The following is a 27,447-nucleotide window of genomic DNA, read 5'->3' on the forward strand; positions in this document are numbered from 1 at the left end:
TTACGAAGAGTTGTATTTTCTAATCTTAGAAACGTATAAAAAATCGGACATGCGTACTAGATGTACGTTAAATGTACGTTAAACCAATCCGAATTCAAATTTTATTGAATAGCAATTATTATTTTTCCATCAGTTTCATTTATTAGAATTATCTGGAAATATAGAATAAATTGATATAAAATGTTGTTAATTCATGTTTTATTTTTATTTTTATATGAAATGTGGAGTATTTGTCGATTCCAAAAAAAAATGGAAAAAAAGCACAATTAGCCTGTGATTCGAATCTATTGTAGATCGTAAATCAGCAGCAAAAACAACGAACGTTTGGATGTTGAATTTGCGACTTTTCTTTTTCGATTTTTACCATAAAAAATTGATTGGACGATTTTCCACATGGTCACACGTTGCTTTCTGATGAGCCACCTCCAGATACACAAAAAATGGCTAACATAGAGGATAAAGGGACAAAACCCCATGATCTCGTATTGACAGGCCCTCGAGATATTTAAGATAGTTGGAATGTCAGAAGATCGCCAGTCATATTCTACACAAAAAATATGCACATTAGAAAACAGTCTGCGCAATGGGTCCCTTCGTATCTCACTCCGAACAACAAATACAACCGTGAAACCACTTTAGTACTTTTTTGATAAATTTCGACTGTCAAAAGCACGACCACGAGCCATTTGGTACTTTTTCATCTCAAATACACTCTATATAGAGTTATTCTTCAGAGTTATACTCTAAAATTTATAAATAACGGACATTGAAGAAATAAACATATTCCAAAATGAGGATATTTTAGTTTTTATTACAGGATTTCAACATTTTTGAGAGGAATATTGTCTATGCCACAAATGTGAAACGTGAAATGTGATTTTTTTGGTAGATTTTGCAGAGGTACGTTTTCATAATTAAAAAAAAAAAATTAACAAAATTTTTCATCCATTTTATGTTATAAGCTTTGGTACTTCAGCTTGTGGCCAGATCGAGGAACTCTGCGACTAAGGTGGGGTATGTGCCGAGTGATCTGGTGGTAAGTCGGTAAGTAAGTCTGCCGTGGGAGGTCTCTTTCCTCCGGTGCTATGGGCGGTGGTCGGACTCCGAGAACAGGATTAACCTTGTAGCTTCTCACCGCTTCGGCTACAGTATCCTCATGAATCCTGTTCAAACCTGCGTGGTACGCTGCTTGATCTAGAGGCTCTCTTTTGTAGCACTGAATCTCGCGCTCTAGATGATGTATATCAACCCTTACGTTCCTGGGTGGTGGTTGTGTATCCATGAGATGGTGGTTTGGATGATGACTGCGATAACAACCCAAAAGATACTGCTTTGACAACATGTAGTTGTGTCTTCGCACACGGATGATCTTTGTCTCCACATAAAGTCTGACAGCGTTCTGGCAGGTCTGTATGTTATTCCACTGCGTATCACTAGTCTGCGGTGTCAACACTGGAGCTGCATAGTTTACCACTGACCGGCCACCACGGAGCTTATTACAAATTGCAGTGGCATGGACAGGCGACCTGAAAAGACCGTCGAATGTGACCCCAAGAATCTTTGGGCAATTTGTAGTCGGAATTGTTTCGCCATCGACACTAATATTCAACTGCCTGCGCACTTCTGCCGTCCATGTAGTGAATAGTGTGACCGAGGATTTGGTGGGGGACATCCTGAAGTTTCTGGCAGTGAAATAACTGGTAAGATTAGCGATGTAGACGTTTAAACGATCGCAGATGTCTTCAACATTGGGCCTAGATGCCAAGATTGTACAATCGTCTGCGTAAGATACAATCTCGACGCCGTCTGGAGGGTGTGGAATAGAGGATAGGTAGATGTTAAACAGTGCCGGAGATATCACCCCACCCTGGGGAACTCCCTGTTTCACTCTACGGGGTCTTGATTTCCTATGCCTAAATTCCACATACGACTGGCGCCCGCATAGATAATTAGTAACCCAATGCTTGGTTCCTGTCGGTAGGGACGAGTTCTCGATGTCCTCGAAAAGTCTGGCATGGTTGACCGTATCGAATGCCTTCGATAGGTCAAGCGCCACGACGACCGTCCTGTGACACGGCTTAGGCTGAATGAGTCCCCTATTTATAAATGCTGAAATGGCATGCAAAACCGTTTGTTCTTGTTTTTGTTGATTAAAACCTTAATGAGTCACATTCGTAGCAATATTTTACTCTCCAAGAGTTGAAAGTTAAAAAGTCAATCCTCTCATTCCCATACAAAATAAAAACAATGGTTATTTTATTTTAATATATTTTCTGATGTTTATTCTAATTTATAGTTTTTACCTTAGAAAAACTAAATAGTGGTTTCTTATCTTTTAGATATCTTAACGAAAAAGTGTGAGAGAGATAGATAGAAAGAAAAAAGCCTGCTCTCCCCCATAGCTTAAGACAGATTAGGGGAGCCAAATTCGACTTTTTCAAGCTAAAAAAAATATATATATTATTTAATTTGTTTTTAAAACTTATACACACATTTAAACTTATACAAACATAATTGTTGCATATGTATATTTTTCATTTACTTTCATTATGTTTTTTTCTTCTTCATATCATTTCACACACACCAAAAACTATTAGGCGTATGGTCATCTATAGGTAGTTATATACCATTCACTAAATGGCAATTATACCATGGCTAAAAAGGAGCTTTGATCTATGCACTACCAAATGATAGTTTTTCTTGTTTTTTTTTTTTTTTTTTGTTCTCCATAATTTTTGGAGAATGGAAATACAGAGAATGCAATAGATCAAGGCTATAATAATCCTACATTAGCTTTGTTTAATTAATAAGAAGGGGAGATGAGACAGACGGTGAGTGAACAAACACTAACTAACTCTTAAAAACTATTGAAACACAAAGCGTTTGGCTAAAAAAAAAATTAAATTTAATTATATGCATATACTTAGGGGTTTCTCATTTTTCATGATTGTGTTTAATACGATAGATGCTCATCTGTGTGTGTGTTGTATATATGTAGGTATGTGTGTATGTATTTTGAAGATATTTATATGCAATGTGTAAATTTATTTATAGACTTATTAAAAAGACAGTTCAAAGAAATATCTACAGTTAATACGTTTACTTTGTTGTTTTTTGTTATTACAGTTGTTAACGATACAGGACAATTTCGTGTTTATATAATTAAGAAATTGATGTTGATATATAATATATATGTACATTGTGTTTTTGTTTGTGACTCTCTCACTTTTTTTTTTAGAATAATAAAACAACGCTTCCTCCAACATCACACTTAAATCATGGTTCATGTATTTCTCTTCCACTCTCTCTCTTTTAATCCCATCTTTGATTTTTTTTCAGGAAATGGGTATGCCTATGCGTTGGAGAGAAAAAGAGGGTGAGAAAGAAGGTTGGAGTTTCAGAAAAGCCGTTACTTTTATTATTCCTTAAAGCGAGAGCTTACAAGTCGAGTTCGTGTTTTTGTTTTTTTGAGATGTCCTATGCGTTTTATCGGAATTTGCTATACGCACGCACGCATCTATATATTATGAGTATGTATGCGTTATTTTTTGTATGTTTATTCGTTGATTGTAACTTCGTGATTCGTTTTCCTATTGTATATATAGGTATGTGTTCTTGTGTGTGTTGTTTTGTTGTAATAGCTAAAGGCTAGACTGAATTAAGACTTAGGTTATGATTATAATAACATATAGTATTCAGGATTGCTGATTGCTTATTTGTTTGTGTTTTTTTCCTTTTTTGTTTCTTTTTGCGAGATTTAAATTCTACATGGTACAGAGTTACTGAGACAACGACAATAAAGTCTTTCATTCATTCATTTGTTTTGCATTTTCTTTTTTTGTTTTGCTCTACAAACTTAAATTAATGCATATCTAAGAAATTGTACAACGATGTGGGTACTATTCCTTGATATTTGATATTATGTTTTCGTATGGATTTCGCTGCTAGACATGCTAATGATGTATATTTCAGAGTATTCACTGTTTCATGGATTTTCTTGGGCTTGATAAGGGATTCAAAAGTTTCACCAGCTTTATTTCGGGCATCCTATAATGAGAAAAAGGAGAAATATGTTACAAACTGATTAACAAAAAAGTCTATATGGCTTAAGATTCGAACGAAACGCATACAAGTAATTCTCCAAAAGTCTCCAACTTTATTATATTATTGTATGAACCTCTATACAATACTCTACTAAATACTGGTAAAAGTTGTATTTCCTAAAATTGTCTTCTAAATTGTACGTTAGTCTATGTGTGGTCTATGTCGAATGAAAAAAGACATATTAAATATCTATACGGATGTTGCCATTTATATTTCGGGATTGGGCAATCCTAATGTTGAAATCTGTCTCTATCTCTATCGAAAAGCTAGGCATTTTTGAGGTTGTACGTACTCAAACATTTTGGCTTACGAGCACCATTTATGTTGTCCCTGTGGAAGTTTTTTTGCATTTATTATTTCATAACTCTGTATGTCAAAAGCATGATCATTTATGACTATCTATACTAATTAGTAAAAGAAGTGATGAACCATCATATTTGAGATCAAATATAAGACAGATTTATATATAAAAGTCCACAGGGACCTTACCATGGGAGGGTTAAAAACTTCGTCTATACCCAAAAATGGAATTATTTTCATGCAATTTTTTTACACCTTTCGCCGTGTATTAAGTCAACAACACATCGATGAATTTATTTCAATTTTTGGCTATGAAGCTCCGTCAAGGATCAGAGTTTATCTATGGTATGGTGAATTCGAATGAAGTCGTAACTTCATTCCAAGACGAAATTCGTGAAGATCGTCCAAAATCAGTTGTTGTTCCGGAAACCATTGATGCTGTGCGCTAACTGATATTGCAAGATCGTCACGTGGCCTATGTGAGATTGAGACAAAATTATGCATTTGTGGGACCATCATACATTCAATATTGTATGAACATTTGACCGTCGCGTTGGATACCACACAATTTGTCAATCTCTCAAAAAAGGCTTGTGTCCATGATAGGTTAAAGAGGCAGCCCGATTCAGATTCAGGCTCACTTAGACTATTCAGTCCATTGTGATACATGATATCGAGACAAGTGGTGAATTGTGGATTTACACGTATGAGTAAACAACAGTCGACTGTATAGGTAAGCTAAATCCAACAAAAGTTCCTCGTGCATGAACTACTTCCAAACAAATCCTCGCCTGTTCTTTTTTTTCGGAAAAACTGGACATGTCACAATCGTATCACTAGAACAACGCAAAACAGTCAATTCTGAGAGATACACAACCATATTTTGCCAGTTGTGTTCCAAAAAAATCAGGAAAACCAATCGCCGAAGTCGGATCACTCTTCACCACGACAAGCCGAGCTCCAATCGGCTTTTTTAGCATTCAAAGCAACGATTTGATGGTTCATCCTCCGTATATGCCTGACTTGACAAATCCTCGCCCATTTTTTTTTCGACCTGTCGCAATCGTATCTCTAGAACAACGCAGAACAGTTGATTCTGTGAGATACACAACCATTTGTCCACAAAATCAGGAAAACCAACAGCCGAAGTCGAATCACTCTTCACCACGACAAGCCGAGCTCCACATCGGCTCATACGACTACATTTAGCTTTCAAAGCAACGATTTGACTTGACTTGGCATCGTATAGACTTGACTTGGCATCGATTATCCCCGTACTACACTGTATATAAAATGAGAGGTCAATGTTTTTCGAGACCTAAAGAAGAGGTTGATGCGTTCAGAATCCATGCTTTGGAGATACCTCAATCAGAGTGGCAAATGTCCTTCACCAATTGGTTCAAAAAATGGGGAGTATTTTGAAAAACAAAAAAAGATTTTGGATGATTAATATTTGATTTTGTTCTATAATCCCTTAATATAAAAAGCTACCCTCGTAACCCCTTTAGTTCTTGATAAATTATATATAAATAATTAAGAAGATATAAACCAATTTTCCGCATGGTAATTAGAGAGGATCGGATGAATTTTGCTCCGTTTTGTCAAAATGTTATTTCTATAGAAAATTTTTGCAACAATTTATTTCTATAGAAAATTTTGTGAAAATTTTATTTCTAAATAAAATTTTGTCAAAATTTTATTTCTATAGAAAATTTTGCCAAAATTTTATTTCTATAGAAAATTTTGTCAAAATTTTATTTCTATAGAAAATTTTGTCAAAATTTTATTTCTATAGAAAATTTTGTCAAAATTTTATTTCTGTAGAAAATTTTGTAAAAATTTTATTTTTATAGAATTTTTTTTCAAAATTTTAATTGTATAGAATTTTTTTTTTCAAGATTTTAATTCTATAGAAAATTTTGACAAAATTTTTATCCTATAGAACATTTTGACAAAATTTTACTTCTATAGAAAATTTTGTCAAAATTATATTCCTATAGAAAAGTTTGTCAAAATATTAGTTCTATAGAAAATTTTGACAAAATTTTATTTCTATAGAAAATTTTGCTAAACTATTAATTCCATAGAAAATTATGTCAAAATTTTAATTCTATAGAAAATATTGACAAAATTTTAATTCTATAAAAAATTTTGAATTCTAATTATTTAGACGAGATTTTCAAAATTTTATTTATTTTAACAAAATTTTCTATAGAAATAAAATTTTGACAAAATTGTTTATAGAAATAAAATTTTCACATAATTTTCTATAGAAAAAAAATTTTGATAAAAATATCTATAGAAATAAACTTTTGATAAAATTTTCTATAGAAATAAAATTTTGACAAAATTTTCTATAGAAATAAAATTTTGACCAAATTTTCTATAGAAATAAAATTTTGACAAAATTTTCTACAGAAATAAAATTTTGACAAAGTCTATAGAAAATATTGACAAAATTTTAATTCTACAGAAAATTTTGAATTTTAATTATTTAGACAGAAAATATTGACAAAATTTTAACAAAATTTTCTATAGAAATAAAATTTAAAACAAATTTTCTATAGAAATAAAATTTTGACAAAATTGTTTATAGAAATAAAATTTTGACAAAATTTGCTATACAAATAACATTTTGACAAAATTTGCTATAGAAATAAAATTTTGACAAAATTTGCTATAGAAATAAAATTTTGACAAAATTTTCTATAGAAATAAAATTTTTATGAAAATATCTATAGAAATAAACTTTTGATAAAATTTGCTATAGAAATAAAATGTTGGCAAAATTTTTTATAGAAATAAAATTTTGACAAAATTTTCTATAGAAATAACTCTATAGAAGTACCTCTTAGTCGGAGAGGAATTATTTGCAAAATCTACCAAAACATCAAGAACTCTACCATACAGTAAAAAATCTACCAACCGTGGTTACAACAGGAATGACAATGTTAGTATACCCCCATCCTATGGTGAATGTTATAAAAGCTATATGTATAAAACGTATTGTTTCGTTAATAAAGCCTAATGACAGAAAAATTCTACTTGTCTTCTCGAGTCTTCGAAATATACTTACTATATGAGCTCCGTTATCCAACAAAATCGTTGCAATATTTGGCCATTTGGCATATACTAAAGCTGCCAGATGCAATGGAGTATTACCAAGATCATCTGTCGCATTTGGATCTGCTCCAACTTCCAGTAGAGCCTTAGCCAAATAGGGGGAGGGAAATTGACAAGCTGGATAACGGCCAACTAAGGTACCTTCACGATAACACGCATAATGTAAAGCTGTGCGTCCAGATCTTACAGCAACATTGAGACGATTCAATTTGTAGAGAGCCACTAAAATTTCTCTTCGCATATTGGGGCAACAACTCTCATCGTCTATAAGCCAAGCCAATAAGCAACCAATGTGTAAAGCACTGACAAGGGCCCGACTCAGAGCATTTGGATCGTTATTGCAATCATGTATTGAAGCGGATGATGATGAAGATGATGCGGAGGAGGAGACAGTTTGTGGCTCTTGTTGCTGCTGCTGGTGATGATGATGATGATGGTTTGGTTGTTGCTGTTGCTCAGAGGCAGAGGTTGTATTCTTCTGCTGTTCCATCGACCAACTTTGTCCTGTAAGTGAGGAGGAGGAGGAGACGGTAGCAGCGGATTGCAACATTTGTTGCTTTTGAAAATTGGACAAACCTCGCTCAACCTCAATGACAGCCTTATTGAAGATCATCAACATGTCACAGGCCTCAATGGATGGTACCACACGACCACGTGGCAATAAACGGCCCGCTTCCATCATCATAAAACTAAAGAGTTCGGCAAAGGATAGCAAAGATGATTGGGTCATAGGACTTAGAGGTGGTAGAATTTTCTGTTGCATAGTTAAAGCATACGTCCAAAGATCAATGCACCGATCGAAACGACCTGCGTCGGCATAATGAGCACCTCTGAAAGTATACAATGAAATAGCATTAATATCTCGAAATAATTTGATAACTCATGCACTTACCTAAAGCGTATATAATAACTTGTATCAGGATGTGTGGGTCCCAGAATCCTTTGTCTTATAACTAATGCCTGCATACGCATTTCGTCCGGATCCAAGACAAGCTCCTCCAAATCTTCTATGGTGGTCACTTCAGTCACATACTCGTAGGCAGCTATGGGTTCATGCACCTTTTTTGGTATCTTCGGTTCGAGATTACGCTCTTCCATGGCCCGTCGCCACAATGATAACGCACTAACCATATCACGTTTCTTATCCACATAGGTGGCACCCAGCAGCTCTAGGGCATCGATGCGACTTTCACGTGTAACACAAGGCAAGGTAATCAAATGTTCAACAATGGGCACATGGCCCGTTACACTGGCTGCCAGCAGCGGTGTCATACCATAATAATCCACTTCCATTGTGGCACCATGTTTCAAGAGTAACTGCAAAATTTCCAATGAACCCGATTCAGCACAATCATGTAAAGCTGTATTCCCCTTAACACTACAACGATTCACGTTCGCTTTGAGCGATAACAAATACTGGGCAATCTTAAAGTGTCCCTTGTAGCAGGCAATCATTAGGCACGTGTGTCCATGTCGATTTGCCACCTCAAAGTCAGCACCATTGTGTATTAAATACTTGACTATTTCAAAATGGCCATCGAAACATGCCGCTCTCAGAGGGGTTGAATTTGTTCGTGTTGTGCTATTGACATTTGCTCCATGTCGAACTAAAAGTTTCACAATGCCCAGATGGCCGGCAGCTGAGGCACACCATAGTGGTGGGGCGTCTTCGATTGGTTCGCCATCAAAGCTGACGGAGCCAACTTGTTCAACATCTGCCTGACACCATGTTAATAAATATTCTACAATTTCGCTGTGTCCATTGCGGCAGGATATGACCAAAGGTGTGGCTCCATTAAGTTTAGATGCGATTAGCATAGAAATCTCTGAAGCTGATCTGCCATTGAGAACACTCTGTAAAGAGAAAATCAAAACCCAAAAATTATTAGTTGAAGTCAATTATTAGTTGAGTAAATAATAATGGAAATTATATGAAAATAATTTTAATTCAGCCAGGCTGAACTAAAGTGCCACTATAGAAAACTGTATTCAGCCAGGCTGAATTAAGGTTTTCCTAGAGAAAAACTTTAATTCAGCCAGGCTGAATTAAGGTTTTCCTAGAGAAAAACTTTAATTCAGCCAGTTTGAATTAAAGTTTTCCTATAGAAAACTGTATTCATCCAGGCTGAATTAAAATTTTCCTATAGAAAATTATTTTCAGCCAGGCTGAATTAAAGTTTTCCTATAGAAAAATGTATTCAGCCAGGCTGAATTAAAGTTTTCCCATAGAAAACTTTATTCAGCCAAGGTGAATTAAAGTTTTCCTATAGAAAACTGTATTCAGCCAGGCTGAATTAAAGTTTTCCTATAGAAAACTGTATTCAGCCAGGCTGAATTCAAGTTTTCCTCTAGAAAACTGTATTCAGCCAGGCATAATTAAAGTTATAGAAAACTTTATTATAGAAAACTTTATTACAGAAAACTTTATTACAGAAAACTTCTTATAGAAAACTTTATTCAGCCAAGGTAAATTGAAGTTTTCTTATAGAAAACTGTATTCAGCGAGTCTGAATTAAAGTTTTTCTATAGAAACCTATATTCAGCCAGCCTGAATTAAAATTTTCCTATAGGAAAACTGTATACATCCAGGCTTATTAAAGTTTTCCTATAGAAAAGTGTATTTAGCAAGACTGAATTAAAGTTTTCCGATAGAAAACTGTATACAGCCAGGCTTAATTAAAGTTTTCCTATAGAAAAGTGTATTCAGCAAGGCTGAATTAAAGTTTTCCGATAGAAAACTGTATTCAGCCAGGCTAAATCGAAGTTTTGCTATAGAAAACTATATTCAGCCAGTCTGAATAAAAGTTTTCCTATAAAAAACTGTATTCAGCCAGGCTGTATTTAAGTTTTCCTATAGAATACTGTATTCAGCCAGGCTGAATTAAAGTTTTCCTATAGAAAACCGAATTCAGCCAGGCTGTATCTAGGTTTTCCTATAGAAAACTGTATTCAGCCAAGGCGAATTAAAGTTTTCCTATAGAAACTTATATTCAGCCAGGCAAAACATAATAAAAAAACATAATAAATTTCACGTATCACCTGAATGACTACATATATTGCATCAAAAATCAATTGCTATATTACTTTCTATACTAGTATTCTATATTCCATTCATATGCTAATTATTTGAATAAATTTTGATAAAAAAATTAATAACAATGATTCATCAGAGACCATTTTCTTAGGAATTCCTGAGTCGATGGAAAAAACACCTCCGGGAAAAAGGGACAAATCGACTTTAGAAAAGGCCTTTATTTGGGTAAATCATAATAAAATAAAAAGTAGCTTGGGTTTTTATTATATATTTATTTATTTTTAAAAAATCCGATGCTTTTGGATTTAAAATTTTCTATATATCTATTCAGACAAAAATATTATCGTCGACGCAAAGAAACTCAAAATTTTCATAAAATCATTATAAAATGTCTCAAAAGTAAAGGCCTGGCATAGTTCTTATAAAAGAACATGTGGAAAAACGTATATATGTACCATAATATGTTGATTTAATCTGTCCACTTAATAGTAGTCAATCAGATGCTTGTGTATGGTGCAATCATTAGATTAAGTTGACGAAATTCGCCAGCAGCCGCCGGAAGCATGTGAAAATCGAAATACGCACAAACATTTGGCGAAAGGTGTTATTGTCGCGGAAACTTTGGTCTATTAGCGTGGTATTTCGTATTAGAAAAATTTGAAGGTCATTAATTTACTTTGAAAATTTTGCTTGCTTGCCAAATAGTAGGCCACCCCGCCAGCACACGCAATCATTATAGCAGTGCGCCTAAAATGCGATTTTACTTAACATAAGGACGATAATCTAAGATGTTTTTTATATGGAGAATGCTATAGTAGAATATGAGGTTGGATTATTTGAATTTAGTACAAAAATTTGGTAGAAAAAAATGTACTAAAGTGTACCATTTAGTATATATCAAACGGAAGGTTCAACATAGATGAAATTGTTTGTAATAGTACGTCTGAATATTTTCGTACTTACAAAAATTATTAACTGGTATAGTTCCGAATAATGAATGGGAAGATTTAATTGAATTTAGTTCAATTGTATAAAAAAATGCACTATAGTGTACCATTTAGCATATTTCTAACGGATATATGGAATATTCGGGAATAGTATGTCTTGCAATGTACACCCACAATAACGCAGAATTTTCAGACCCACAATAAGGCAGAATTTTGAATATTTCGTATTTCTAGACCCAAAAATGGTACTTTTCATAATATTAGACAGGACTAATTGCTTTATGTATTTCTTTGTTTGATACATTGTTTTGTATATTTATATTTATTACTTAGTTTAGTTTTAAGATTTTTTTTTATTTTTAGGGTCTTGGTTACATATATATTAAAATAAAATAAATAAATAAATTTAGTACAATTGTACAAAAAATGTACTGAAGTGTACTATTTAGCATAAAATATAAATGTAATCAAGTTTACAATTTAGCGTAACATGTAAATGTACTGAAATTCATGAATTCTTCATTAAAACAACGAAATTTTCATTCATATTCGTTGGAAAAGTTACATATCAAGGTGAAAATTTTTTTTCGAATTTGGGAAACTTGTACCTTAGTTTTGGTACCAAAAGGAACAATTCATTTAATACTGAATGTGAAGACAAAATCAACAGCGACTAATGGACCTCCTCAAAGACGAAATCACAAAAAAAAACATGGGATTTTTGTGTTCTCAAATCTCAAAAAAAATTCCACTAGGAAGAAGTAGTTGGTTGAGTGAAAGGTCGATATCGAAAGTACATTTTTTTAAATTATTTTTTAATTATATTTTTTTAATATTCAGATTTTTAATTTTTCTCAACATTTTATTTTTTTAAATTTAAATTTTTTTAATTTTTTCTTAAAATTTTCAATAGCCGGTTTCTCATCCTTGGTACTACGTTGAGTATAGAAGCAGTCACAAAAAGTAAAAATTATTTTTTTTAGGAATTAAAAAAAATCAAAAAAAAAATCATTTAAAAATGCAATTTAAAAAATGTCATGCTTTGAATTTCCCCAATATTTTATATTTTTTTGTAATACTGTACAAATATTTCGATTTCTTGGATTTATTTAAATTTTCAAGTTCTTTAAATTTTTAATAGTCTCAGATTTCTTTAATTTTGTAAACATATTATTATTTTTATGATTTAAATTTTCAAGTTCTTTAAATTTTTAATGGGCTCAGTGTAGTGGCGGTCACAAAAATTAATTTTTTTTCAGGAATAAAAAAAACTATCAAAACAAACGAAATAAAATGTGCAATTTAAAAAATGCAATGTTTTTAATTTTGTTTTTTATTTTATTATTTTTTTAATACTGTAAACATTTTAATTTTCAAGTTCTTTAAATTTTTAATGGTCTCAGAAATGATAAACGACCGTAACATTGTTTAATGGTGTTAACTGTTTTATCGACACGACAAATTATAGCAATACATTGAGAAACTTTTAACATTTAAATTATTTTGTTATTTTTAATTTCCAATATTAAAATTTTTTTTAATACAATTATTTAAATTTTCAAGTTCTTTAAATTTTTAATGGTCTTAGATATGTACACAATCGAATGATAAACGATTATTTAATAACATTTTTGTATACGATGAACTGTTTTATCGGCACCATAAATTATGGCAAGACCTAGAGAAACTTTTAACATTTAAATTATGTTATTTTTAATTTTTTTCGTAATATTTTTTTTTTAAATTTAGATTTTTTTAATTTATAAGCTGGTCACGGTCTTACAATCGAACTTCTCTATAGTAAACTTTTATAAAATTAAGTGAACCCTATAATGAATGAATTTCTATTCTCTTCCCAATTTTTTGTATTTAATGAATTTCTATTTATTGAAGATTTCTGCAATAAAACAATTTTACTTCCATTTTAATAATGTGCATTTATTTCTTTATAATGATTTTTCAAGAATTTTTCTGAAAATTTCATGCAGTTACAAGGAAAATGTATAGTTTCTGAATAATGAAATATTTTTATATTAAACAAATTCTCTGATCCCTTCAAAATTTATTATAATCAAAGCTTCTTCAAAAAGTAGCTATCGTTTTTAATTTTTTTATTTTTCAATTTGTTTGGACAAATATGAGAAATAAACCTAATTTTCAACGTCGGAATAAATTTGTAGCGAATTTCAATAAAGCCACATTCAACAAGTGAATGTAAACTGTGAAATGTTGAATATTTTACAATTTTCAACAAATAAATCAGAATTTGAAAGTTGTTGATAGCAATAAACAAACACAGATTAAGATGTACTATAGATGCCGTTTTGAACTATGCAATGAAGCAATGTAGAAACAAAAAAAAATTATTAAAATATTTCCTGTTACGATACGGATGTCTTGTAATTTGAAAAGTAATAGTTGATGTTTACAATATTTTTAGAAGTAAAAAAAATAAATAAATAAATAAGTGAGAGTTGTTCCTATCACCACCTTCTCAAAGTCAAATACGCCATAGTTATTTATTTAAAACGTTTTTCGATTAAATCATAATGTAATGTTTGTTTGTGTCTGTAATACAACAACATTATTATTGAAAAATCAAAATATTATAACCCTAGGAGATTTTGTATGTCATCCAAGAATTAAATGGTTGAAGTGATTTCCCATTTGCCAGGAAATTTGCATTTCTTTTCATTTCTTTTTTTTTTGAAAACCCAAAAAATTCGCTTTTTCTCGATCGCATCACATGTTGTTTATGTATTTGGTATGAGATTTTTGTTTTCTTCTTTTTTACATTTTTTTTGTTGCTCTGGCTATTGTTAAATTTTAAGGTAATATTTTTAGAATCTCGAGCAAGTGTAGTAGGGTTCTACGACGACATACTACATCGACAACAAAGAACACTTTTAAATTATTGGGATGTGTTGTCATTTCGACACTGTTGCAACACCTTGAAAATGTCAACGTGAAATACCTTGAGTTATGTATATTTCTGGATTTTTTCTCTTTAATAAATTGTTGTATGTTGTGATAATAATGCCATAAATTAAGATAATTTTGTAAAATTGATGTCAGTGTTAACATTTAGGGTATATGCAATTTTAAGTAATTTTACCGTATTTATTAGGTCGATCTTATATCAATATAATATGCTACCTTTGGAGACAGTGTTGACAGTATTGGGGATTTTTCCCCAAATTGGGGATATTTTTTCGTGAATGGGGGGACGAAATTTCTGAGTTATGGACTTGGGGATTTAGGGGGAATTTCCATAAATTTGGGAATTTTTGTGGGGATATTTTCTCAAAATTTTATTTCTATAGAGAATTTTGTCAAAATTGTATGTCTACACTGTTAGAAAAATATGTTTTTCATATGTTCCGATATAAACAAAATGTGTTTCGGGCACAATTTTTAAACACAATACATTTAAATACAAACATGTAATGTTCCTAAACTAACACAAAATGTTTGGGAGACATATGTTAATATGTTAGAATATATTATGTTTGGGGCATGAATATTTCATAAAAATAATATGTGTGAATGTAAACATATATAAATTTACAAATTTCGAGTAAACATATATATCTTGGTATACTTTATTCAGAGAGCGACAGAGAGAGAGTTAGTATAGAGAAAGAAATAGAGATGGAAACCGGGAGGGTTGAATAAAAAGATATCAACATAACACAGCGAGAGAATGAAATGAGAGCAATTTCTGTGAAACCGCTTGTATGTTGTTTCGGAAAACTGTTTCATGATAAGGCCAAAAATTTAATATGCTTAAGTCTAAATATTATTTAATTTGAATATTAGAATGAATATTCGGAACCAAGAGAATAGACATTTGAAAAAAAAACAGCATATTTGTATTACAGAAAAAGATGCGAAGAACTCAAAAATTTCGTGGAAGTGAAAATTATGTGAGGGAATGAGCACAATCTTCTTTGGGGAATTCTTCCAAGCATATACTATTTTTGGACTCAAAATGCTTCCAAACATATAATATGCTCACATAAAACGAACATATTAATGTTTCGGCAGTATCCAATAATATATGTGCTTCCTGCAAAATATGTTTGGAACATATGTTAGAGAAGCGATTTTTTTTGAGGGTGTATAGAAAATTTTGTGAAAATTGTATTTCTATAGAAAATTTTTGCAAAATTGTATTCCTATAGAAATTTTTGTCAAAATTTTATTTCTTTAGAAAATTTAGTCAAAATTTTGTTTCTATAGAAAATTTTGTCACAAATTTCTATAGAGAATTTTGTCAAAATGCTATGCCTATAGAAAATTTTGTGAAAATTTTATTTCTATAGAAAATTTTGTCAAAATTTGAATTTCTTTAGAAAATTTTGTCAAAATTTTATTTCTATAGACAATTTTGCCAAAATTTTATTTCTATAGAAAATTTTGTCAAAATTTGAATTTCTATAGAAAATTTTGTTTAAATTTGAATTTCTATAGAAAATTTTGTCAAAATTTTATTTCTATAGAAAATTTTGTCCAAATTATATTTCTATAGAAAATTTTGTCAAAATTTTATTTCTATAGAAAATTTTGTCAAAATTTTATTTCTATAAAAAATTTTGCCAAATTTTATTTCTATAGAAAATTTTATCAACATGTTATTTCTATAGAAAATGTTGTCAAAATTTTATTTCTATAGAAAATTTTGTCAAAAATTTTATTTCTATAGAAAATTTTATCAACATGTTATTTCTATAGAAAATGTCAAAATTTTATTTCTATAGAAAATTTTGTCAAAATTTTATTTCTATAGAAAATGTTGTCAAAATTTTATTTCTACAGAAAATGTTTTCAAAATTTTATTTCTATAGAAAATGTTGTCAAAATTTTATTTCTACAGAAAATTTTTTCAAAATTTTATTTCTATAGAAAATGTTGTCAAAATTTTATTTCTACAGAAAATTTTCTCAAATTTTTATTTATGTAGAAAATTTTGTGAACATTTTATTTCTGTAGAAAATTTTGTCAAAATGTTATTTCTATAGAAAATTTTGTCAAAATTTTATTTCTATAGAAAATATTGTCAAAATTTTATTTCTATAGAAAATTCTGTCAAAAATTTTATTTCTATAGAAAATTTTGTCAAAGTTTTATTTCTATAGAAAATGTTGTCAAAATTTTATTTCTACAGAAAATTTTTTCAAAATTTTATTTCTATAGAAAATTTTGTCAAAATGTTATAGGAAAATAAAGATATAAAAAATTTGTGAAGCACTTTTTAGTTGGAGAGGGATATTTTGCAAAATCTATCAAATCATCAGGAATTCTACCAATCTACCAAATAGTAAAAAAAATACTATTTTTTATAGAATTCTACCAACTGTGGCAACCGTGGTAACGTTTCGAGTCAACTGCCCTGTAAATTTGATGAAATTATTTTTAAATTATTTTTCATGAAGAAAATTTTTCAGTGTAACAATCTTCTATCCAATGATCGATTTGAAGTAAAATATTTATGTGCCTTTTAAAACAGTCACAGTTTGAATAACAACGTCCCACTTTACTGTTTAAATTTTCGAACGTGCTATAATGTCTCAAGCTATTTCTACTCTCTCACAAAATTATTTTTTTTTAGTTGGGTTCGATGTGAATATTTCATTCAACTCTTACTACATATTGACATTGTACAAGTTCATTGCCAAGATTAAATTCAAAATCGCATAATAAACAATACAAAAAAAAATATTTAACAACAACGCTACAACAAAACCTAAAACAAAAGCCCCAAAAACAACACCAAACAAAAAACAACATGAAAACAGATTCAAAATGCGTAGCATAGCATAAAGAGACATGTGCTTGGTTAGTGCGATGCGATGTCAGCGACTAGTCATCATGCCGCACTATAAACACATCTACCGGCCACGTTTATACCCCGCCGAACACCGGCGATGGCGGCGCTGAAAAAAGTCGATACTATATCCAATAAATGAGAAACGAGCATTGTTGTAACACACAACAAAGCGCTAATAAAATTTTTAGTCACTTCATCATCATAGCAAAATGCGGAAGCGCATGACACCAGAATGATATGTAATGAATTTCATTTTTCGTTTTTTTTTTGCATAGAAAATAGTATTGCTTTTGTTTTCATTTGCTTTATCTTTTTTTCATACATATATTATGAATAATTTCTATTAAAGAATGTAATTAAATCTGTTAATGATACAGCCACTAAAAGGAGATTGACAGAGTGAGAGAGAGATAGGGAGATAGAGAGAGAGATAGAAGATCTTATCTCTACTTTTCATTTTTAGAACAATGTAAAAACAAATCGCATTTCTCATAAGCCCTCCTCTGTACTTTGATATCGGAAATCTGGTTCTTACGTTTGAGGTAATTTTGTTTATGACTAAAAGTCATGTACAGTTATAAAAGATTATTGTATCAAAAACTGTTGTTGTTGTGACGTTATTATTAAGATTTCTGCTAACGGGGTATTCCGTTATTATAAAAAAAAGATTGCATTTAAATTTAGCCAAGATGCTACAGTTCAGTATAATTATCTTTCCTTTAAATACCCGTTGTTTTATTATAACCTTTAGCATTCCTTTATTGTTTTAATTACAAACATTTACTCATGTGAAATGAATCGTAAAAAGAAGTGATCCATATTTATCTTACGAAAATATTTGGGTTAGTAAGATCAATGTTGATTTTTATATTAAATGCCATCCGGTTTGAGTAAATAATGAGATTATTGAACTTTACTCTTGTTAGTGGTTGAATGAATAAGAATTATCACACTTCAATATATATATATAGGATGATAATGACATGGAAATAAGTTATGACGGCATTACGTGTAAAGAAAAAGTACGACTGAAGTATTTTTATTATTATCTGTATCAACGGTCATATAATGAAACTGTGTAATGGATATTATACAATCAGCTGATTTGCTTGAAGCAATAAACACTAAACAGATGAAGAGAGTGTTATGTTCTTTACAGAGAGAGAGAGAGAGAGAGAGAGTTCTGATCTATTACATTCTATGTTGCTATGCTGATGTTTTGTAGATTTAATGGTTTGTCAATCTCTCTTGTGGGCTAAACTGAAAGTAATGGTCATATGGTCAGGAGATTTTTTTTCTTGCAAAATTACTGTAAAAATTAAATGATGTATCATAAGTTAGATCAGATGAGTGCTCGAAAAAAAGGAAGATCTATGTCTTGTCTGCAGGGGGTGCTCGTATTGTGATTGAAGTGTTGATTTTAAGTGCACTTCAAAGACTTGGACGTTCTTTTAGGGATTCTGTTAAAATGCGTTTTCTTTAAAATAAATAATAAGATTATTGAACTTTATGCATGATAATGACATGGAAATAAAGTATAAAGGTTTATTTGTTAAGTTTAATTATATCTGGGTTATTTAGATCGTTATTATCTATATTAACGTTCATATAATTGAAATATATATAGCGGATATTACACAATATGCTGATTTGCTTGCAGCCACTCTCAAGCTCTGTACAGTTAAAAAGAGTGTGTGACGTTAAACCATATTCTTTACATGAGATGATATCTAGAGTTTACCTCTCGTCTATTAAATTTTATACTAGTATGTTTATATTTTAAAACCAAAATTTCAATCTCTATTTTATATAGACCGATAAGATACTAATCCTGAGTTTTATCAAATGAGTAGAGGGTAGTTAATACACGCAGAGAAGAAACATGATTGTCACGATCATATTCGAAGAGCAAAATAATATGATAGGAGATATTTTTGCGGCGACCATGTAACGTTTTCCCCTGCAACTATGTTAGCTCAGTGAATATAGTTCTAAGAAAACTAAAATTGTCCTCATGTAAAATATTATTATATTGATAAAAAGAATTTTGTTTGAATAAAAAGACAATTTAAAAATATTATGGTATTCGTCAAAAATGTTTTTCTTCCAGTTAAAAGAACATGGTCACAATAAATTTTTCTCTGCTCGAAAACTATTTTTACAAAGACAAAATGCATGGTTTTCGCGACAATTACATGCTCTCTATAAGCATTAAATGGATGCGGCAACCATCTCCAAACATGTTTTTTCTGTGCGTATTTGTATTGCAACCAACTTAAGATTGCTATAATTTCTTAACTGCTCGTCCGACAACTCGCATATTCTTTCCAGTGACAGTTCATTTTATTATTTACAAGCCTACAAAAGCATTTCATTCAGATATAAAGTTATAAGAGATGGTATTAAAACATGATAGGGTAATTGCTTCATATTTCGCTGGGAAACCCCAAGTGGATAGCGCCAGAACCCTCCAGCATTTAAATGTCAATAAACCTTTCATTTCACGCAGAGAAGGAATATGATCACCTCAAACATGTTTCAAGAGCAAAATGTTATTTTTGTATGGTGACCATGTAACATGTTTGTCACTAAAATGTTATTTTCTCGTGAAATATAACCTGCTTGTCGATATCAGATACATGATTTCCAAGAAAATAACATGGTTGCGAAAACCATGTTACATGGTCACCACCCAAAAATAACAGGTTGCTCTTAAAACATGTTTGAGGTGATCATATTCCTTCTCTGTGTGTTCTTGTACCATAGCGTCCAAAAAGTGGACTAAAGTTCCAAAAAGAACAACAGCTCAATCACATTTGAAGTTAGACTGGAAACAGACAAGGAATAGCTTCGCTTACACGAAAGTGGCCAGTTACCGAAGTTGGTTCTCTCCGATTAAAAGTCATTCCAAATTGAGCAGCACAAACAAACTGATGGTATTTGCTTGCCAAAGAGTTCAAATGAAAATCAAGGCCATCTTCGATTGGCCACCAGAACTCGAGCGCCGCCAAAGGTGATGGTGCTACCGCTCATACGCATCGGCCGTGGTTACACAACAATGCCGAATATTATCGGGAAAATATCCTAAAGACGATATTGGGGCTCTGGACAAGAATTAACCAAGAAAGGCTTAAAAAGGAGGTTTTCACTTAATTTTTACCGAAAAATGACCACCAAAATCTTCAGATCTAAATCAGTTGGATTTTTGTTCTTGGGACAAAGTAATGCCGAATATTGTCGGGAAAATATCCTAAAGACGGTATTGGGGCTCTGGGCAAGAGTTAACTAAGAAAGGCTTAAAAAGGAGGTTTTCACTTAATTTTTACCAAAAAATGACCACCAAAATCTTCAGATCTAAATCAGTTGGACTTTTGTGCCTGGGACGTTTTGGAAAATAAGGTTGGCACTAACATTAGGAAAGCTTGCATCATATCAAGATGAAGCTTCGCCGGAAAAGCATCAAAATACCTCAGAGGCACTTTCGTATAGTGTATGAAGACTTTTTCGGCAAGGTCCAACCAAGTCAAAAATGAATAATTGTCCGTCGCTGAATAGACAAATTTATATCAGCTTAGACATCAAGCCACCACCGCCGGTGGCAAATATTTTGTGTCAACCGCCGGCAACAAAAAAGGGTCGTCGTCGGCCTCATTCTCAGCCCGGGACTGCTATATGGATGTAAGACTCAGTTTCGGATTTCAATTCTCTATATGAAGTACGGTTTGAGAAATTGATAACTATAAGCCCTATTTTTGTGCTGCAGAAAAGTACATATTCCGGATATTTTCCATATCAGAATCAAGAGCTGGTTTTTGCAAAGTCAAATAGAGAAAAAATATTATACTTTTTAGACATAGGAACTTAATCTAAGAACAGCAAATTTTTATAAATGGGGTAAGTCTTTGGAATTCACTACCGAATAATCACCAGCACCGCAGTAAATTTTAAAAGTAAATTATGTAATAATATCAATAGTCATTTTTTTAATTATGTTATTATTTTATATTGTTCTTTCATTTTTATACAAATTTATATATAAAATGTAAAACCTTAATAGATTTCGGCTATTAAATCGAGGCTTTTTCCAATCTTCAACTTATTCAACTAATTTCCTTTAGATATATTCAATATTAAATTCGATTGATCGACTTTTTATGTTGACTTAAATCGCCTTAGAAGATTTTATGTTGATACAAATAAATTAATCTAATTTTGATGTTCACCAATATCATCCAAGTTATTCTTAACACTAAAATATCGAAAAGTCAATTTTGACATACAATATTATTATAGTCTTTTGATTTGATGTCTTTTATTTCAACGATCTTTTTATACCAACGCCAAAAGAAACAACATTAATCTATTCACTCAAAGAAGATTTATTTGCCCATAACATACGCTTTATTAATCCAGCATTTCATTTCCAAGAAACTAGTTTACTTTTTTTATTACAATGAATGAAAGATATGGCCCTATTTTTTGCCCGCGACTGTATTTAAATTATCTCTATGCGAAAAAAGAAGAAATGAAAGTGATTCAATTTCAAAGAACACGAACACACACACACACATTCTCTCTGAAATCACTTAGCACGATATAGCCACATACAATGGAACTCAATAAATTATTTATTGATTAATTTCAAATAAACACAGAAGATTGTAACACTTTTGTATGTGTGACACAGAAAAAATGTAAACAATTTGTAGGGGGCCTATGTAAATCAAATCAAAATCAACGTGATAGATAATGTACGGGGAAGAGTTTTGATATGCAAAACAAATACCCACATTTCTATTTATATCAAAAAAAACGCGACAACAACAACCAAAAGAAATTCCCTTACAATAAAAATAAACCAGACAACACATGCATTATTACAATATATTGTAAACAAAGTAAATGAATATGATTCAAGAGCTGTGATCCTAAAAAAAACACCATACAAAATAAAGAGTTTGTAGGGCTACAAAATCTCTTTTTTGTTAGTAACTATTATTATTATTATTATTATTATTATTATTCATTCATTATAGTTTTTAAGTTTCCTTTAATTTCCCCGCCCTTTTTTTGTCAATTTTTATTTCTATAGAAATTTTTGTCAAGATTTTATTTCTATAGAAAATTTTGTCAAAATTTTATTTCTATAGAAAATTTTGTCAAAATTTTATTTCTATAGAAAATTTTGTAAACATTTTATTTCTATAGAAAATTTTGTCAAAATTTAGTTTCTACAGACAATTTTGTCAAAATTTAATTTCTATAGAAAATTTTGTCAAAATTTTAATTTCTATAGAAAATTTTGTCAAAATTTAATTTCTATAGAAAATTTTGTCAAAATTTTAATTTCTTTAGAACATTTTGTCAAAATTTAATTTCTATAGAAAATTTCGTCAAATTTTAAGTTCTATAGAAAATTTTGTCAAAATTTTATTTCTACAAAAATTTTTGTCACAATTTTATTTCGATAGAAAATTTTGTCAAAATTTTTTTCTATAAAAAATTTTGTCCAAATTTGAATTTCTATAAAAAATTTTCAGAAAATTTTATTTCTATTGAATATTTTTTCAAAATTTTATTTCTAAAGAAAATTTTGTCAAAATTTTAATTTCTATAGAAAATTTTGTCAAAATTTGAATTTATATAGAAAATTTTGTCAAAATTTGAATTTATATAGAAAATTTTGTCAAAATTTGAATTTATATAGAAAATTTTGTCAAAATTTGAATTTATATAGAAAATTTTGTCAAAATTTGAATTTATATAGAAAATTTTGTCAAAATTTAATTTCTATAAAAATTTTTGTCAAATTTTTATTTCTATAGAAAATTTTGTCAAAATTTTATTTGTACAAAAATTTTTGTCACAATTTTATTTCTATAGAAAATTTTGTCAAAATTTTTGTCTATAAAAAATTTTGTCCAAATTTGAATTTCTATAGAAAATTTTCTGAAAATTTTATTTCTATAGACAATTTTTTCAAAATTTTATTTCTATAGAAAATGTTGTCAAAATTTGAATTTATATAGAAAATTTTATCAAAATATTATTTCTGTAGCAAAATTTTATTTCTATAGAAAATTTTGTCAAAACTTGAATTTATATAGAAAATTTTGTCAAAATTTTATTATAGAAAATTTTGTCAAAATTTTATTTCTATAGAAAATTTAGTCAAAATTTTTTTATTAAAAAATTTATATAAAAAATTTTGTCCAAATTTGAATTTCTATAGAAAATTTTCAGAATTTTTTTTTTTTACACAATTACACAATTTTCTCAACATTTTATTTCTATAGAAAATTTTGTCAAAATTATATTTCAAAATTTAATAAAATAAAAATTTAACTTCTATAGAAATTTTTTTTAAAAATTATATTTCTATAGAAATTTTTGTCAAAGTTTTATTTCTAGAGCAAATTTTGTCAAAATTTGAATTTCTATAAAAAATGTTGTCAAAATTTTATTTCTATAGAAAATTTTGTCAAAATTTTAATTTATATAGAAAATTTTGTCAAAATTTAATTTCTATAGAAATTTTAGTAACAATTTTATTTCTTTAGAAAATTTTGTTAACATTTTTTCTATAAAAAATTTTGTCCAAATTTGAATTTCTATAGAAAATTTTCAGAAAATTTTATTTCTGTAGAAATTTTTCTCAAAATTTTATTTCTATAGAAAATTTTGTCAAAATTTAATTTCTAAAGAAATTGTTATCAAAATTTGAATTTCTATAGAAAATTTTGTCAAAACTTGAATTTCTACAGAAAATTTTGTCAAAATTTGAATTTCTATATAAAATTTTGTTTAAATTTGAATTTTTATAGAAAATGTTGCCAAAATTTGAATGTGTATAGAAAATTTTGTCAAAATTTGAATTTCTATAAAAAAAAGTTGTCAAAATTTTAATTTCTATAGCAAATTTTGTTAAAATTTTATTTCTATAGAAAATTTGTGAAGTACCTTATAGTTGTAGAGGAATAATTCGCAAAATCTACAAAAACATCAAGAATTCTACCAATCTACCAAACAGTAAAAAATCTATCATTTTTGATAGAATTCTACTAACTGTGGCAATCGTGCTTCTAACCCATTGTCAGTTATCACTTCCAATCAAATTAATTTTGCATTCATCAGACCATAGCACATTTTGCCACTTTTGTCCAGGCGAATTTGCCGATGTCTTTGGTAATGAAAATTTCCTCGCCGACCTTCCAAATAAATTAAAATTTTCCACTAAACGGTGTCTTACAGTTCGTAAACTGAACATAATTGTGGCCTTAAAGAAAAAGACTATAGAGAATCTCGTTTTTCCAAAAGTCATATTTCGGCAAAAGCAAATGTTGCCAAGTAGACTTAGAAATTTTGATTCGCAATTACCCTATCATTGCGTCACCCTTTATATTAACAACAATTAGCAGTTGGTTATTTTCAATGCATTCAAGCATAAATGTATATGTACATGGTAAAATGTATTTTTATGTCTATTATCTATTTAGCAGTAGAAAGACACATACCACAAAGAGAATAGAGAAACACCGTTACCAAACTCTCAACATTCGTTTTAAGCCAAACATATTTAATTCTCAGTAATTACTCTCACTTCATTCTTTCATTCTCAGTTAGATGCGAAATTGTCATTTACAAGGTAACGTGTTGATTATTTTATTTATGTTTCGGTTAAAACCTATCGCTTCCGGCTGTGGTTGAAAAGCCCTCCACTACTAATTAAATGAAAAATAATTACCTATGATTTAAAAACAAAAATTGCGAAGGAAATAACAAATACAATGACCTGGTCTTAAAATAAATTAAATAAATACATAATTACTTTGAGTATTAAGGTGGAAAAAAGTTGTTAGCAAACAAAGCTTTTAAAGAAATCTCCTTGATTTCAAGTACACAGAAAATAGACCATTTAAATATATGCGGCCAGTGCAGATTCTGGACTATAAAAAGGCTTGTCTAGAGTTTCAAATGGACACTCGAGTTTTGTCCAATATCATATCATATACAATTTGAAGATATTTTTCTATGGACACTATGTATGGATTTATACGAACCAGAATTGCACTATGTTTCATCAACATTTTGTAATGAACAATTTTCAAAAATAAATCGAAATTTAAATAAACTTTAATAATATTACCATATTATATCTTTAAATACATTCTTCTTATTCTTCACTGATTGGAACTCTTGAAATCTAAGAATTGCGTAGTCACGCCTGCCATCCATAGCACCCCCCCCCCCCCCCCCCACACACACACACAATATTACCCTGTAGAAGAATAACCTATTGTTTGTAAATAATTCCTTTTGAAGTTCTCACAGTTTTGTTGCAATGCAATTAGCATTTCAATGGGGTCCAAGTTTATAATAACAAGTGGAAACAATGAGTTGGCCGATTGCTATCAATTGGCTAGCCACCACAGAGAGGAGCTTTGTCAGTTTTATTTTTCTTCTTGTTCTCGGTTGGCATTAAGCAATTTTGTTGAATACACTCAGGCATATTTTACCAGAATCTTCAATTAACCACACTTAGCAAGTAATAACGCAAGAACAACGTTCACCCAATCAAACAAATCGAAACGAATAAAACAAATGACGAAGCCCGACAATAACAAAACACTACAAAACAAACGTTTGTGTGTTTTGTTTTTCTTCGTTTGAACCGGAATAGGGTTTACGAATTTATAATACTTCCGGACATCTGACTGACTAATACAGCTGATACGACAACGGTGTGTATTATAGTACATTCACAGTAGCCGATAGTGACAAACGATGGCTATGTGACACAGAGGAAACATTTGCCAGGCCTTATAAAACCGGGCCTTTGGTAAACGGACACGTTTTTTACTAAACAAGTTATTTTATAGGATTTTTTTTAATATTTATTTGAAATTTTATTTCTACATAAAATGACGTCGAATTTTTTTTTATCCATAGAAAATTTTGTCAAATTTTTTTATCTGTAGAAAAATTTTGCCAAATTTTTTATCTGTAGGAAATTTTATCTATAGAAAATTTTGTCAAGTTTTTTTTTTCTATAGAATATTTTGTCAAAACTTTTTATTTATTTGTATCGTTGACATGTTGTATCTATAGAAAATTAAGCAAACATTTTCTTTTATACAAAATTTTGCTGATTTTTTTATATAGAAAATTTCTTTGAAATTTTTCATCTTTATCAAATTCTTCGAAACTTTTTGTCTATACAACATTTTGTGGAAATTTTTTGTCTATAGTATATGAAGGGAGCCACCGCAGTGCAATGGTTAGCATGCCCGCCTTGCATACACAAGGTCGTGGGTTCGATTCCTGCTTCGACCGAACACCAAAAAATTTTTCCGCGGTTGATTATCCCACCTCAGTAATGCTGCTGACTTTTCTGAGGGTTTCAAAACTTCTCTAAGTGGTTTCACTGCAATGTGGAACGCCGTTCGGACTCAGCTATAAAAAGAAGGTCCCTTGTCATTGAGCTTAACATGGAATCGGGCTGCACTCAGTGATAAGAGAGAAGTTCACCAATGGGGTATCACAATGGACTGAATAGTCTAAGTGGGCCTGATACATCGGGATGCCACCTAATCTAATTTTCGATGAAATTTTCTATTGAGAAAACATTCGAAGAAATTTTCTATAGATACAAATTTCGATCTATAGATAAAAAAAATTTGGGAAAAACTCTATAAATAAAAAATATAGACGAAATTTTCCATGTAATTTTCTATAAATAAAAATTCTCGATGAAATATTCTATAGAAAAAAATTTAACAATTTTGTTTGAAATATTGAAAATTTTGTCGACATTTCCTATTTATATAGACAATTTCGTCGGATTTTTTTATATACTATATAAAATTTCGTAAAAATTATATTATAGAACATTTCAAAATTTCGTCGAAATTTTGAATCTATACACACAAAAAAATGTTTTTCAGATGCAATCACAAAATTAATTGATCCAATTAATTTTTTCATTGAAATGTCTTCAATCACGAAAATTATAGCATCAATCACAGTTTTAATTGAACATCAAAAAATACTTGATTAAAAAATTTGTTGATTTCATTAGTAAATTTCAATTAATTTTTAATTGATGTTGA

At 30.0% G+C, this 27,447-nt stretch overlaps 1 protein-coding gene across 2 annotated transcripts in view; it reads right to left on the reverse strand.

Annotated features, from left to right (window-relative positions):
• Window positions 1–2,251: 2,251 nt before the first annotated feature.
• LOC142220553 (protein fem-1 homolog CG6966) overlaps window positions 2,252–27,447 on the reverse strand; it is a 54,362-nt gene continuing 29,166 nt past the window's right edge. Inside the window, exons 2-5 of one of the 2 annotated variants that reach the window (XM_075289740.1) lie at window positions 8,420–9,381; window positions 8,104–8,357; window positions 7,481–8,031; window positions 2,252–4,047 (exon numbers count right to left, since the gene is read on the reverse strand). In XM_075289740.1, coding sequence (XP_075145855.1) covers window positions 3,862–4,047; window positions 7,481–8,031; window positions 8,104–8,357; window positions 8,420–9,381 — 1,953 coding nt within the window. In that variant the 3' untranslated portion in view covers window positions 2,252–3,861. Of the gene's footprint in view, window positions 4,048–7,480; window positions 8,358–8,419; window positions 9,382–27,447 lie in introns of both variants that reach the window. The other variant, XM_075289739.1, reaches the window with a different exon arrangement.

The sequence above is a fragment of the Haematobia irritans genome, chromosome 1 (genome assembly GCF_050003625.1).
Source record: "Haematobia irritans isolate KBUSLIRL chromosome 1, ASM5000362v1, whole genome shotgun sequence".
Classification (NCBI taxonomy): domain Eukaryota; kingdom Metazoa; phylum Arthropoda; class Insecta; order Diptera; family Muscidae; genus Haematobia; species Haematobia irritans.